The sequence below is a fragment of the Petaurus breviceps genome, unplaced genomic scaffold (assembly GCF_028583685.1).
Source record: "Petaurus breviceps papuanus isolate PSGF00001 unplaced genomic scaffold, PetGlider_PUasm1.0 90919, whole genome shotgun sequence".
Classification (NCBI taxonomy): Eukaryota; Metazoa; Chordata; class Mammalia; order Diprotodontia; family Petauridae; genus Petaurus; species Petaurus breviceps.
Genome location: NW_027187378.1, coordinates 24,793 through 39,681, shown reverse-complemented (window position 1 = coordinate 39,681; position 14,889 = coordinate 24,793). Strand labels below are relative to the sequence as shown.

Here is a 14,889-nt window from a genome sequence, read left to right as displayed (position 1 = left end):
AATATATTGGGAAAAGGAAAAAAGTAACATAGAATGGAGTAAATTTTCTCACATAAAAGGGGCAAGAAAAAGCTGCTACAATGTAGGGGAGGTGAAAGGGAATGAGTCAACCTTACTCTCATTGGATTTGGCTTAAGGAGGGAATAATATACACACTCAATTGGATTTCTTACCCTAAATGAAAGTAGGGGGGAAGGGGATAAGAGGGAGGATGATAAAATGGAGGACAGATTGGAGAAAGGGATTGGCAGAAGTAAACACTTTTGAAAATGAAAAGTGTCAAAGGAGAAAATAGAATAAATGGAGGAGGGATAGGGTGGAAGGAAATATAGCTAATCCTTTTTTATTTTTAATGTGTTTAGTTTTAGTTTAGAACATTCAGTTCCACAAGTTTTTGAGTTCCAAATTTTCTCACTCTTCCTCTCCTCCCCTCTCCTTCCCCATGGCAGTATGCAATCTGATATAGGCTGTACATATACCTTCACATTAAGCAATAATCAAGTTGTAAAGAAGAATTATACCCAACAGAATGAACAAAGAAAAAGAAGAAACAAAACACAACAGAACTAAAAAGAGAGAGAACAAGTAGTTTGCTTCGATCTGCATTCAGACTCCATAATTCTTTCTCTAGATGTGGATAGCCTTTTCCATCATGAGTCTTTTGGAGTTCTCTTATAACCTTGCATTGCTGAGAAGAGCCCAGTCTATCAAAGTTAGTCATCATAGATACAATGTGTTTATAATTGCGTACAGTGTTCTGGCTCTGCTCCCCTCACTCAGCATCAGTTTAAATAAGTATCTTTGGTTTATTATAAAGTCTATCTGCTCCACATTTCTTATAACACAATACTATTCCATTATATTTATATACCACAACTTGTTTAGTTATTCCCCAATTGAAGGGCATTCCCGTGATTTTCAATTCTTTGCCACCACAAAAAGATCTGCTATAAATATTTTTGTACATATAGATGCTCCTCCCACTTGTATGATCTCTTTGGATTACAATCCTAGAAATGGTATTGCTGGATTGCATTAGTGTTCCAATTTTCCCACATCTTCTCCAGAATTTATCATTTTCCTGTTTTGTCATGTTAGCCAATCTGACTGGTGAGATGTGGTACCTAAAAGTTGTTTTGATTTGAATTTCTCTAATCAATAGTCATTTAGAACATTTTTTCTTATGCTTATAGATATCTTTAATTCCCTCCTCTGTTCATATCCTTTGACCACTTATCATATGGGAATCACTCGTATTTTTAAAGATTTTACTCACTCATCTGTATATTGGTGAAATGAGATCCTTATCAGAGACATTGGTTGTAAAAATTCTTTCCCAATTTACTAGTTGCCTCCTAATCTTGGTTACATTGGCTTTGTTTATACAAAACCTTTTCAATTTAATGTTATCAAAATGATCCATTTTGCTTTTCATAATTCTATCTATTTGGTCATAAATTCTTCTCTTCTCCGTAAATCTGACAGATAAACTATTCCTTGCTCTCCCAGATTGCTTATAATATCAGCCTTTACATCTAAATCATGAACCCATTTTGACTTTCTTTAAGAATATCACATCATCTGCAAAAAGTGATACCTTTGTCTCTTCTTTGCCTATTCCAATTCCTTCCATTTCTTTTTCTTCTCTTATTGCTACAGCTAACACTTCAAGTATCAATTTGAATAACAGGGGTGACAGTGGACATCCATGTTTCACCTGCAGTTTTATTGGAAATGCTTCTAGCTTTTCCCCATTGCGTATAATACTTGCTGATGATTTTAGGTAGATCCTACTTAACATTTTAAGGAAGACTCCATTTTTCCTATGCTTTCTAGTACTTTTTTAAAATAGTAATGGTTGTTCTATTCTGTCAAAAGGTTTTCTGCATCTGTTGAGATAATCACATAGTTTATACTAGTTTTGTTATTAAATAATTAATTAGGCTGATAGTTTTCCTAATATTGAACCAGACTTGCATTCCCAGAATAAATCCTACCTGATCAAACTGTATTATTCTCATGATAAGTTGCTGTAATCTTTTTGCTAATATTTTATTTAAAATTTTTGCATCTATATTCATTAGAGAAATTGGTCTATAATTCTCCTTCTCTGTTTTGGCTCTTCTCAATTTAGGTATCAATACCATATTTGTATCATAAAAAGAATTTGGTAGTAATCCTTCTTCACCAGTTTTCCCAAATAGTCTATAAGTATTGGACTTAATTGTTCTTTAAATGTTTGATAGAATTTTCTTGTAAATCCATCAGGCCTTGGATATTATTTTGTAGGGAGTTCATTGATGGCTTGTTCAATTTCTTTTTCTGAGATGGAGTTATTTAAGTATTTTACTTCCTCTTCAGATAAATTGGACAGTTTACATTTTGTAAAATATTCATCCATTTCACTAAGATTGTCAAATGTATAGTCATATAATTGGGCAAAATAATTCCTAGTTATTATTTAAATTTCCACTTCTTTGGAGGTAAATTCACCCTTTTTATTTTTGATACTAGTAATTTGGTTTTCTTCTTTTTTTAATCAAATTGACTAAAGGTTTATCAATTTTACTGGGGGGTTTTTTGCTTCTTTATGGAGGGCAATTGGGGTTAAGTGACTTGCCCAAGGTCACATGACTAGTTTTTTTTGTGTTGTGTCTGAGGCCAGATTTGAACTCAGGTCCTTCTGACTCCAGGGCTGATGCTCTTTATAGTGGCCTCCTAGTTGCCCCAATGTTACTGGGTTTTTTTAAATAAAACCAGCTCATAGTTTTATTTATTAGCTCAAAAGCTTTCTTAATTTCAATTTTATTAATCTCTCCTTTGGTTCTCTGTATTTCTAATTTGGTATTTAATTGGGGATTTTCAATTTGTTCTTTTTCTAGTTTTTTCATTTGAATGCCCAAATCACTGATCTCCATTTTCTCTATTTTATTCATGTAAGAATTCAGAAATACAAAACTTCCCCTAAAAACTGGTTTTGCAGCATCCCATAAATTTTGGTATGATGAATCACTATCGTCATTCTCTTGAATGAAGTTATTGATTATTTCTATTATTTGTTTTTTTGACCCACTTGTTCTCTAGGATTATATATAGTTTCCAATTAGTTTTTAGTCTATCTTTCTATGGCCTTTTATTACATATAATTTTTTACTGCGTCATGATCTGAAAAAGATACATTTAATATTTCTGCCTTTCTGTACTGGATTGCAAGATTTTGTGTCCCAGTATATGGTAAATTTGTGTGTGTGTGCCATGTACCACTCAGAAAAAGTATATTCCTTTTTATCCCCATTCAATTTTCTCCAGAAGTCTATCATATCTACCTTCTCTAAAATTCTCTTCACCTCCTCAACTTCTTTCTTGTTCATTTTGAGGTTAGATTTATCAAATTCAAAGAGGGGAAGGTTGAGTTCTTCCACTAGTATAGTTTTGTTATGTATTTCTTCCTCTAACTCCCTTAACTTCTCCTCTAATCTGGATGCTGTACCACTCGGTGCATATAAGTTTAGTAATGATATTACTTCATTGTCTATGGTGACTTTTAGCACGATATAGTTTTCTTCCTCATTTAATTAGATCTGTTTTTGCTTTTGCTTTGTCTGATATTAAGGTTGCTACCCCTGCCTTTTTCACTCTAGCTAAAGCATATTCTACTCCAGTCTTTTACATTTACTCCATGTGTATCCCCATTTCAAATGTGTTTCTTGTAAACAACATATTGTAGGATTATGGTTTTTAATCCATTCTGCTATCCACTTCTGTTTTATGGGAGCATTCATCCCATTCACATTCACAATAATGATTATTATCCATTTCTTTCTCTCCATTCTATTTACCACCACCCCAGTTATACTTTTATTTCTCCCTTCCCCTCCTCAAAAGAGTTTTGCTTTTTACCACTGCCTCCCTCAATATTCCCTCCCTTTCAGCCCCTCTACTTTTTCCTACCCTTCTCCCTTACTACTTCATCCCTCCCTTCTAACCAATCCCCCTTTTGTTTCCCCTTTTACCTCCTATTGCCTATAAGGCACTTCAGATTTCTATACTTAAAGTATGTTATTCCCTTCTTGAATCAAATCAGTGAGAGTAAATCTCAAACAATGCTCTTCTCCCTCCCTTCTTTCCCTCTACTATAATAAGTTTTTGTGTCTCTTCACATTAGATTCCTATACTTAACTGAGTATGTTATTCCCTCCTTGAAACAAAAACAATAAGAATAAAGCTCATACAATGCTTATCTTGCTCCCTTATTTCCCTCTACTACAATACAATTTTTTGCCTCTTCATGTGATGTAATTTACCCTTTTCTGCCTCCTCCTTTCCTCTTCTCCCATTACAATCCAGAGACCCTGGAACAGAGAATATCAGAGCTGATAACAGGACTGAAAAGGACCTTGAAACATATGTCAGAGCCAGGAGGGCACTTAGAACTTAGAATGTCAAGTTGAATGGGATATTTTTGAGTTGTTTTTTCAGTCATGTCTGACTCTTCATGACCCCATTTGGTGTTTCTTGGCAAAGATACTGGAGTGGTTCACTGTTTCCTTTTCCAGCTCATTTTACAGATGAAGAAACTGAGGTAAACAGAGTCGTGTAACTAGTGCAGGGTCACACAGCTAGTAAATGTCTAAGGCTGGATTTGAACTCAGGAAGAGTCATCTTCCTGACTCCAAGCCCAGGGCTCTATCCACTGCACCACCTAGTTGCCCCATGTTAGGATGCAGAATATCACAGCTGGATGGATTTTGCAACATGGCACATAACATGTTGCAGCTGGAAGGATTTGATAACATAGACATTTTGAAAGGTCACGCAAAGCCCCCAGGCAGTGCTAGACTGGAACCCAGGTTTCCAAGGTCAGAGCTCTGTCCAGGTGTGATTCAGACTGCCTGATTGTGAAAGGTGACTAACCCACACCCCTTAATTAGGGTTTTTATCATCACATCAGTTAATTTATACCCATACCCTCTATCTATGCATATCCTTTTTAAATGTCATAATAGTTATACAATTCTCAAGATTAGCAGGTATCATGCTCCCATATAAAGATGTAAATAGTTTACTCTTTTTAATAACAAGTTGTGTGTGTGTTTCCCTATTTACCTTTTTATTTCTCTCAAGTCTTATATTTGAAGATCAGATTTTCCATTAATCTCTGGCCTTTTCATTAGGAAGGTCTGGAAGTCCCTTATTTCTTTGAGTATCCATCTATTTGCCTGAAATATTATGCTCTATTTTGTTGGGTAGTTAAACTTTGGTTGTATTCTAAGCTCCTTTGCCATATGGAATATCATATTCCAATTATTCCAGTGTTTTAATGTAGAAAACTGCAAGGTCCTGTGTGATCCTGACTGTAGTTTCGTGATATTTAATTGTTTCTTTCTGACTTTAGGCAGTATTTTCTCCTTGACCTTGTAATGAGAAATTGCGAGTAAGACCATTAATCATTTTAAGTGAGGTTTTAATAGTAGAGCTTAATGAACCTGGGGACTGCAACGGGCATGTATCCAAATCATGCAGGCCCAAGATGCATATTCTTAGGGATTTATATAGACAAAAGCCACAACATAACTGTTACCAAGGGAAGCAAGCAGGGAAAATACAAAAGTCAAAGGACAGTGTTGCTTAACGACCCGTCAGTTACGAAAATAGTAAAAATCCCCTGATTAGTTCCTAGGTAAGAATGAGGGGCTATGGTGTTCTGCTTGGTGGGCCTTTCTGGCAGGTTTAGGCAGGTCTGACTTGGTGGACCTTTCTGGTGGGCTTGGGCAGGTCTGACTTATTGGTAAGTCTCCCAGGGGCTCAGCAGTATAGGTGTTAGGCTGGTTTCTTAGGTGAGCTTGATAGGGAAGGGGGTTGGGGAGAATTCTAAAAAATGAAGGTTATAAAAACCTCATAATTCTGGAATTTGGCTATGATATTCCTTGGAGTTTTCAATTTGGGATCTCTTTGAGGAGGTGATAGGTGGATTCTTTCAATGAATATTTTGCCCTCTAGTTCTAGAACCTCCGGGCAGTTATCCTTGATGATTTCTAGGAAGATACTATCCAGGCTCTTTTTTTCCATCAAGGATTTCTGGTAGACCAATTAATTCTTAGATTATCTCTTCTGGATCTATTTTTCCAGGTCAATTGTTTTTCCAGTGAGATATTTTATATTTTCTTCTATATTTTTTTTTATTCTTTAGGTTTTGTTTGACTGATTCTGGATGCCTCATAGAGTCATTAGCTTCAACTTGTCTAATTCTAATTTTTAACAAATTGTTTTCCTCAATTTTTTGTATTTCCTTTTCCATTTGACCAATTTTTACTTTTAAGCACTTATTTTATCCAGTTAGGTTTTGTACCTCCTTTTTTATGTGACCAATTGTACTTTTTAAGGAGTTATTCTTTTCAGTGATTTTTTTTCCATTTTGCCAATTATATTGTTAAAGTAATTGGTCAATTTTTCTTCTACCTCTCTAATTTGGATTTTTAAATCCTTCTTGGGGGGCAGGTAGGTGGCACAGTAAATAGAGAACCAGCCCTGGAGTCAGGAGGTCCTGAATTCAAATATGGCCTCACTTGACACACTTAATACCTGTGTGACCTTGGGCAAGTCACTTAACCCTACTTAACCCCAATTGCCTTGCCTTCCCCTCCAAAAAAAATCACCTAAAATCCTGTTTGAACTCTTCCAAGAATGGTTTTTGGGCTTGAGATCCCTGCATATTCCCTTTTCAGGTTTCAAATGTAGGTGTAGTGTCAATGCTCCTCTTCTGAATGTGAACATTGTTCTTCCTATTCACCATAATATGATTCTATGGTTTTTGTTTTTCAAATTTGTTTTTGTTTTCTATTGTGATTGTCTATTTCCTGGCTTTTAAAGTGGATCTCTGCTTCTGGCACATAGAGGGCTCTGACTCACACTTCTTGTACTGGGAGGTAGGGGCCTGGTTACTGGCTTCATGTGCCTTTGGTTCTGTCAGTTAGAGACTTTATAATTCTGCAGCTGAAATGGTGCTGAGCTGGAGCTGGCTGGTAACTGCCGAGACTGAGACCTCGGCCAGGACTTTCTGTGTTTCCCTGGGATTACAATAAAGCTCACAGCAAGAGGTATGTGGGGAGGGGTAGTCTGGCTGCTTTTGGTCTCCACCTCCCCACCCCTGGTCTAGAACTCAGGTGGGCTCAGCCAGTGGTGACTAGCCAATCTGGTGTCTACTGATTCCCCTGACTGTATAAAGGCATACCTGGGGTTCTGGTTTTGGTGCTTGCTGGCTCCACGCCCCTTGGGTTCAGGATCTCCCACTGGGAAGCCTCCCATCTAGCTACAGCACAGCCATTGCCACACCCTTCCTGTAGATCTCCCAAATTTCCCACTGATTCCACTCTTTCCAGATTTTACCTTGGGGCAATATTCTTGGTTTTTCAAGGTCAGCAGGAGGGAGAATGAAAGCACCTTTGGTTCATTCAGCCATCTTGGCTCCTGGAAATTCAGGTACATGACTTTTAAACATCTAAACTGTGGGCTGATAGCCCCAGGAGTCGTTGCTGCTGCTCCTGTAGGCCCTATACTTGTCTCTTACCCAGCTCCACCAAACCCCTGTCCTGCAGTGAGAGGTTTAGAAATCACCACTGAGGAGGGTAAATCAGTTCACCCAGTTTTGCTCCAGCTCTGCTGTGGTTGGGTCTGTGCTGGTGCAGCCCACACACTGCACTCTGCATTCTCCCTGCCTGGTTTAACAAATCCTACCACTGGATGTTCCATGTTGTCCTGGGCTGGAAATCTTCCACACTCTGCCTCCTGATGGATTCTGCCACTCTAAAATTTGTTCTTATTAACCTTTTAGACATAACCAAAGGAATTTATAACCAAGCTCAGGTGAGTCCTTGCTTTCATTCTGCCATCTTGGCTCTTCCCCCTAAATATAATTAGTCTTTCACAATATGATTAACATGGAAATGTTTTGCATAACTACACATGAATAACTTATATTGAATTGTTTGTCTTCTCAATGGTGGTGGGTGAGGAGGGAAGAAAAGGAGAGAATCTGGAATTCAAAGTTTTAAAAACAAATGTTAAAAATTGTTTTTACATGCAACTGGGAAATAAGATATACAGGCAATGGGGTATAACAATCTTTCTTGCCCTACAGGAAAGTAAGGGGGAAGGGGATAAAAGGGGAAGGGATTGGGGGGAGAAGAAGGGAAGGCAAACTGGGGTAAAGGGTAATCAGTATACATGTCATCTTAGGGTGTGGGATAAGGAAGAGGTGGAGATAAAATTTGGAACTCAAAATCTTGTGGAAATGAATGTTGAAAACTAAAAATAAATAAATAAATTCTGGCAAAAGAAAAGACAATATAGAACTCAAAGGTTCCTACAAGGCAAAGTTTTGCCTCAACAGTTGAACTTCTATGTTGGGGTTTTTTTTAGCTTTCTATTTATTATTAACAATTTGTATTGAAAACTTATTTTGAAACAATACAACTAAGTAAATTTTCTTCATAACTCGGCAAGGGCAATAAGACAACTGTCTTTTCCTTTAGTTTGATTTGTATAGGCTTCCAATGAAGAAACCCTCTTTAGCAATATAGACTCAAATATGCTGTGTACTTTTGAACAATTCCTTGGGGGCATTGAGACATTGAGGGAATTTCCCAGAGGCACATAGCTAGCATATTTCTGAGATGGGACTTGATCCCAGGACTTCCTTACCCTGATGGAAGTTTCAATATGCCATGTTGCCTCTCCTATTACAGTAATTAACTGCAATGTCCCCTGTTGCTCAGCATTTACATTGTTTCTCAGTATTGGTAATTAAACATATTGCTGATGTGAAAATCATCCAACAGGTAGCTTGTTTTAATTTTGTTTTTTGATGATATTTTCAAGTTCTATTCCTAATAATGCAATTATTAGTTCAAGGAGTCTGATTGCCTTTTTAATGGTCAATGTGTACTGTTATATTGCTCTCCAAAATGATTCCACAACTTTGTAATTCCATCCATAATGATTGAGTGTACCTATATAACAGCAAGCACTGTAGCATAACCATGATGGCTGCTAGCACAGGTCCTTTGATTTTCTTTTCTTTTCCTTTTTTTTTTTGGAGGGGGGAGGACAGGGCAATTGGGGTTAAGTGACTTGTCCAAGGTCATACAGCTAGTAAGTGTAAAGTGTCTGAGGCTGGATTTGAACTCAGTTTCTCCTGACTCCAGGACCAATACTCTATTCATTGTGCCACCTAGACACCCCCTTTGTTTTGCTTTTCTAAAGGAAACTAACTCAAAAAGGGGTTAACAATCTTACTTTAATCAAACATACACACACACACACACACACACACACACACGTGTGTGTGTGTGTGTGTTTGTGTGTGTGTGTGTATATAATTCACTTAGTTCAGGGGGAAAAGTCAGCACCCTGAACTTCAGGAAATACAAACAGAAATTACAAGCAGACAAAAAATACAGACACAGAAAATAACAAATAACACAATTCAACAAACCAATGGACAGGACTTCTAGCTGTATGATAATTACATAATACATAGTTATCAGAGAGAGAAGGACCAACATCTGGGTTTTCCAGAGTCTCATTTAGTCAAATCACACAACTCTTCCCATAAGTGAGCCCCAAAGCAAAACCTCACTTGAGGGTATGGGAAGGGTTGTGTGTATATGTGTGTGTGTATGTGTACACACCCTTCTTCAGGGTCAGAAATCACAAACTTCATGACCCACTGCCTGATTACAAAGTAAAAAAATGTGTGCCTTACTGAAAAACAAGCCTCCCTTAAGCAAGCTCCTCTTGTTGGGCTCCAAGTGAGGCCCATTAAGGGACAGGAAAGATCTTCAAATTCCCTTACCATTACAACCTAGTACTCTATAACTCTGTCAGCATTGAGTTTTGATGCTCTTAATTATTTTTGCTAAGTTGGTAATTATGAGGTGGTACCTCAAAGTTATTTTTAATGTGTATATCTTTGATAGTAAAACTAAGATTTCCCAAGGAATAATTCAGAATTTTGTATGTCCTCTTTTGAAAAGTATCTTTTCATAGCTTTTGACCATTTTCTATCTAAACCGGATGTCTAAAGCAAATGATTATGTGTCAGAAGTGTATTCTTTAGAATGTGACTATTTTAAATTTGTTTTCACTCTACTAAAAGTAATGGAAGTATCAATATCCTATTGTTTCATATTTACATAAAGTATTTTAAATACAGTTTTTCTTAAGTAGAGAGTTGTAAGCATGTTATTTTCACAGACTCTTTATTTTTTGAAGACTTACTGTGTGGACCTATCAGGCAGCTATAGGGGGGCAAAAAAGGTTCTAATGAAAGCATCAAACTTTGAAATAATGGTATATACATTGTTTTTGTAGAATATTATTGATAAGCTCTGCTTCCTTACATGCCAACCAGAACCCTCAATCAGAAATTAGATTTTTTTGATAAATTTATAACTTAAGTGAAAAAATCTCCCTTATAAGTTATTATTGAGTAAAATCATTTATGTATCATTTGTGAATTACTTGATTTCCTTAGGCAAAATATGTACTTCATAATGGCCATTTCCCCTTCAATATTAATCTATGAACTTTATAAAATAGGTGGATATCTGGTCACTTGGAATTATGGTCATAGAAATGATAGATGGAGAACCTCCTTACTTCAATGAACCTCCACTCCAGGCAATGCGTAGGATCCGTGATAACTTACCTCCTAGAGTGAAGGACATACACAAGGTGAGGATTTGTATGATTTATTAAAGTTCAAAAATTGATAATTAATATGCCATCTTAGCATTCTGAGACCAGGGATATTGCTGCAAGCAGTTATCAACTACTCTATTTATTTCAACTTGTAATTAATTTATTGATTACTAGAGAATCCTAGAATCTCAGGAGGGGCCTTAGAGATTTTGTAGTCCAACCTCTACCTGAAGTATAAATACTCTTTTCAATTCCTTTGTGTGTGTGTGAGTGTGTGTGTTATTATTATCACATATCCTTTTTCCCCCTAAATTGATGGCACCAGGATAAATTATTCCTAATAATAGAAAGCAATGTCCCTTTAACTTCCATGTTCCCATTAGAGTTATTTCTTAGAATTAACTATTTAAGATAAGTGATGAACTAATTTATAGAACTCTCATAAGTATCTATGGAAAACCATATAAGTATAAGGGAAAGAAATACCAATCTTAGAGATAGAAGAAAATCCTAGGTTAGAATCCTGGCTCTGGAAATTACTAACGATGTGGATTTGGTCTGTTGATTTACCCCCTCTCATTCTAAGTTTCTTTATTTGTAAAATGGAGATAATAATAATTTGATTACCTACCTCACAAGGTAGTTATCTAAATCACATTAGATCATATAGGCAGTGGGTTTGGTGTTATTTTTTCTGTTTTTATCCAAAAAGGACTTTTTCAAAGTCAGTTTTTGTTGGGATGATGATTTACATTATCTTGTTCATTATGTCTGTGTGATATTATAGGTTTCCTCAGTGCTTCGGGGGTTCCTAGACCTGATGCTGGTGAGGGAACCGTCCCAGAGAGCAACAGCCCAAGAACTCATCGGACATCCATTCTTGAAACTGGCAGGCCCCCCTGCTTGCATTGTGCCACTCATGAGACAATATAGGCACCGCTAGATAGCAGGGCCCCATGGTTAGAGGTCTGAAGAAGGATTTCTCACAAGTGATTTGGCAGAGAGCATGAAAACCGCAGGGAAGTACAAACAACCTGTTATTTCCATTGTTTTTTGAGCCCTTCAGCCAGCAAACCTGAAAGACTCCATAGAGGCATTTTTTGAAAAGATAATAACGCATAGCACATGTAGGATAAGCCACAGGAGTTTGCTCCAAGAGGATACTACCCTCCATTTCTATTTTGGAACAATACTTTTCTGGCAAAAGATAAAAAGCACTTTTTTCTGAATTGTAGCAGTGTAATGTATTTTGCAATGAATTTGTAATTTTCTGTATTATACTTTTGATAATTTATAGTACTTTGATGTCAAGTAGCCATTGTATTAGTTAAAGTAATATGTGTAATGTAGCAGGAGTTTGAACAAAGTCTTTCCTACATTTTTTATCCCTCTCAGAAAATAGAGTTCTTTAGAATCCCAGAAGAACTATCATCTTCAACTTTAGTAGAATATCCTTCTTAATTTAATGAGTATTGTATGTGGTAGAGAAAGGTGGGTGGGGGTGGAGATAATAGCACACATTTTATGTTTTCCCACTGGAAAAAAAAAATTGAGACCTATTGTCCCAATGAAAGCTACTACTTGGGAGCCAGTCCTGCATTTGAAGACATTGTGTTCATTCTTCTAGGATATAGGGAGTGAACCTTTAGTGCACTGAAGCAGGAATTTACTAAGCGGTCCTCTAGTATTCTAAAAAACTGAGTATGGCTTTCCCAAGTGACCACTTAACTATTTAGGAGAGGTTTCTGCACTAGGGAAAATCAGACTCATTTATAAAAATTGAACACTACATATAAGCTAATGAAATTATTTCAGTTCCTAAAAGAAAAAAAGAGAAATATTTAAATTAGGAGCTCAATAATTCTATTTTTGTCTCATTTCAAAACCTTTGTTTTCATACTAAACTTTGATTTGTTACAGAAGAGATCTAAGGATTGATCAGTGTCTACTAGCATTAAGGCAGATCCCTCAGTTCAGTATGTGTTGACCTTGTACCACAGTATTAATCTCTATTGTTTACACAGATGGAAGTCTGAATTGGTTCTTCACATGATGGAAGTCTGAATTGACACTAACAGTCAGTTTACCACAAGGGGTATTTTCCTAGTTATATTCTGACTTTTCCTGTTTTCATGTTATTAATGTGTTTCTGACATAGAAGAGTTGTGCTGCTGTCTAGACCTTCTTGAATGTTGATAATTGAATGACTACTACAATAAATTTTGTGTTGCCTGTTGGATACTTTGCATGTTAACTGTAGGCCTATGTAGTTATGCTTTTAAAACTTTGGAAGTGCTACAACATCATTATTAGTTCCTCTTAATTATAAACCAGAAAGAAGCCATTCCTTACTGGACAGATGAACCAGAAGCTTTCTTAATTACTTCAAGTTCTGTTACAAATAGGAATTTAGATTTGGAAAGAAAAAACTACTTCTGTTTGCTCTAGGTATCATTAAGGAGTTTTTGTAATTGATAGGTTTCTAATTTTTTGTTATATTTAAAGAAAAAAGAATTAAGTATAAGATTACCTGCTGCTGTTTGGATTTCCCTGGGCTACATTGGTTTGTTTGTTTGTTTGTTTTTTGCAAGCAGATGGAGATTTTCTGTGGTAAATAGGATTAAATTTCATTTCATAAAAATCTGCAAAAAACATGTGTTTATGCAAATGTACACATATTTATGGGATAAATATGTGAGATTTTAAAATCCAAAAGCATAATCACTAGAACACTACAGGCTAGAGTTTCAAGTAAAAAAATTGTCTTAAAACCAGGAATATAGAGATGTTTAAAAAATCTTTTTAATAACCAGAATAACTGCTAATAACCTTTGCATAAGATAGTAAATTTTGGATTCAAAACATTTTCAACAGTGTAATAAAAATTTTTCTGTACTTTTCTTATCACTAGATATTTTTTTAAAGTATTCATTGAGTTTACTGAAAGTTATTGTAGCTTAAGAGGTTTTGTGAGCACCAACTTCTGGCAGAAAACTGCATTTACAAATAAAAATAAATGTTTGCATTTTCCCCATTATAATTTTGGAGACTGCACTAATTTACTAAATTAGAGGATTCCTTGGACAGGGAGGAAATGTCCCTTAATGATCTTGTAGAAGGAAAGTGAATATTAATGGGTAACTAATGAAATAATATGTGTTACCACTTGTGATTACCAGATACCATGTCAGCTAGAAAAAGGAATATGTGATATATTTTAATTTAAAACAGGGATTCAGACAATTTCTATCTTACTCAAACTACTGTTGACTCACAAGTAAGGAGAATTTCCTCAAAGGAATACAGTAGAAAAATCATCCTAGAAAAGTAAATTAACTGGTTTGAGCTACCATATATCTACATCTGTCATATTTCTCTTGTGAAAAGAATTCTATAAACCTAATTAATTATAAAAGGTAAGCCTAGCTAGAAACTATGGCTTGGTTGGTGTTGTGATCAAATATATGATGAGATTTAAGAAGTTATGGGTTTGAATGTTGCCTGTAATATTTACTCACTGTGTGACCATGGATAAGTAAATTAACCTTTCTTAGGCTTCAGTTTCCTCATCTGTATAAAAAAGAGAGCTGGACTAAATGGTCTATACAATCCCTTCTACCTCAAAATCTGTGATCCTATGATCCAAAGACAAAATGATTTATTATTCTGCAAAATGACCAAAACACAAATACTTTGTAAAGACTGCTTCAAAGACAGAGGTAGCAACCCCTTTTACCTGTAAGGGTGTATTTATATAAACACACACATAGATACTTCACTTGAAAGAGTTACAAAAACATTATCTGAAGTTATATCCTGAGTAACATACTATTATGCTTTTCCATATTTAAGGTTTATGGAGTAAACACTGTGTGTAATTGTGACCACATCCTAAGATTTAGATCTTAAAATTTGAGGTCTAGGCATCACCACATCCCCTTCCCTTCTGAGAGGTAAAGCATGCATTATGATGAAGCCAAAAGAATTCCAAACTTATAGACGAGACCTAGGATGGAAATCCAACTTTTATATTTACTAACTCCATGACCACAGGCAAATCCTAATCTTTCTGACCTTCAGTGTCCTGAAATATGGGCATAAATATGACCATAATGAGAAACAGCTTGGTGTAATGGTGAGAACCCTGGACTTAGAGCCAGGAAAACCTAAATTCCAATCCAATCTCGT

The 14,889-nt window shown here is 35.9% G+C and overlaps 1 protein-coding gene across 3 annotated transcripts in view; it reads left to right on the top strand.

Moving 5' to 3' along the window:
• The window catches only part of PAK5 (p21 (RAC1) activated kinase 5), a 395,791-nt gene extending 381,438 nt beyond the window's left edge, over window positions 1-14,353 (top strand). For all 3 annotated transcript variants that reach the window (XM_069075401.1, XM_069075402.1, XM_069075403.1), the window contains 2 exons: window positions 10,600-10,734; window positions 11,489-14,353. In XM_069075401.1, coding sequence (XP_068931502.1) covers window positions 10,600-10,734; window positions 11,489-11,644 — 291 coding nt within the window. In that variant the 3' untranslated portion in view covers window positions 11,645-14,353. The remainder of the gene's footprint in view (window positions 1-10,599; window positions 10,735-11,488) is intronic.
• Window positions 14,354-14,889: the final 536 nt, after the last annotated feature.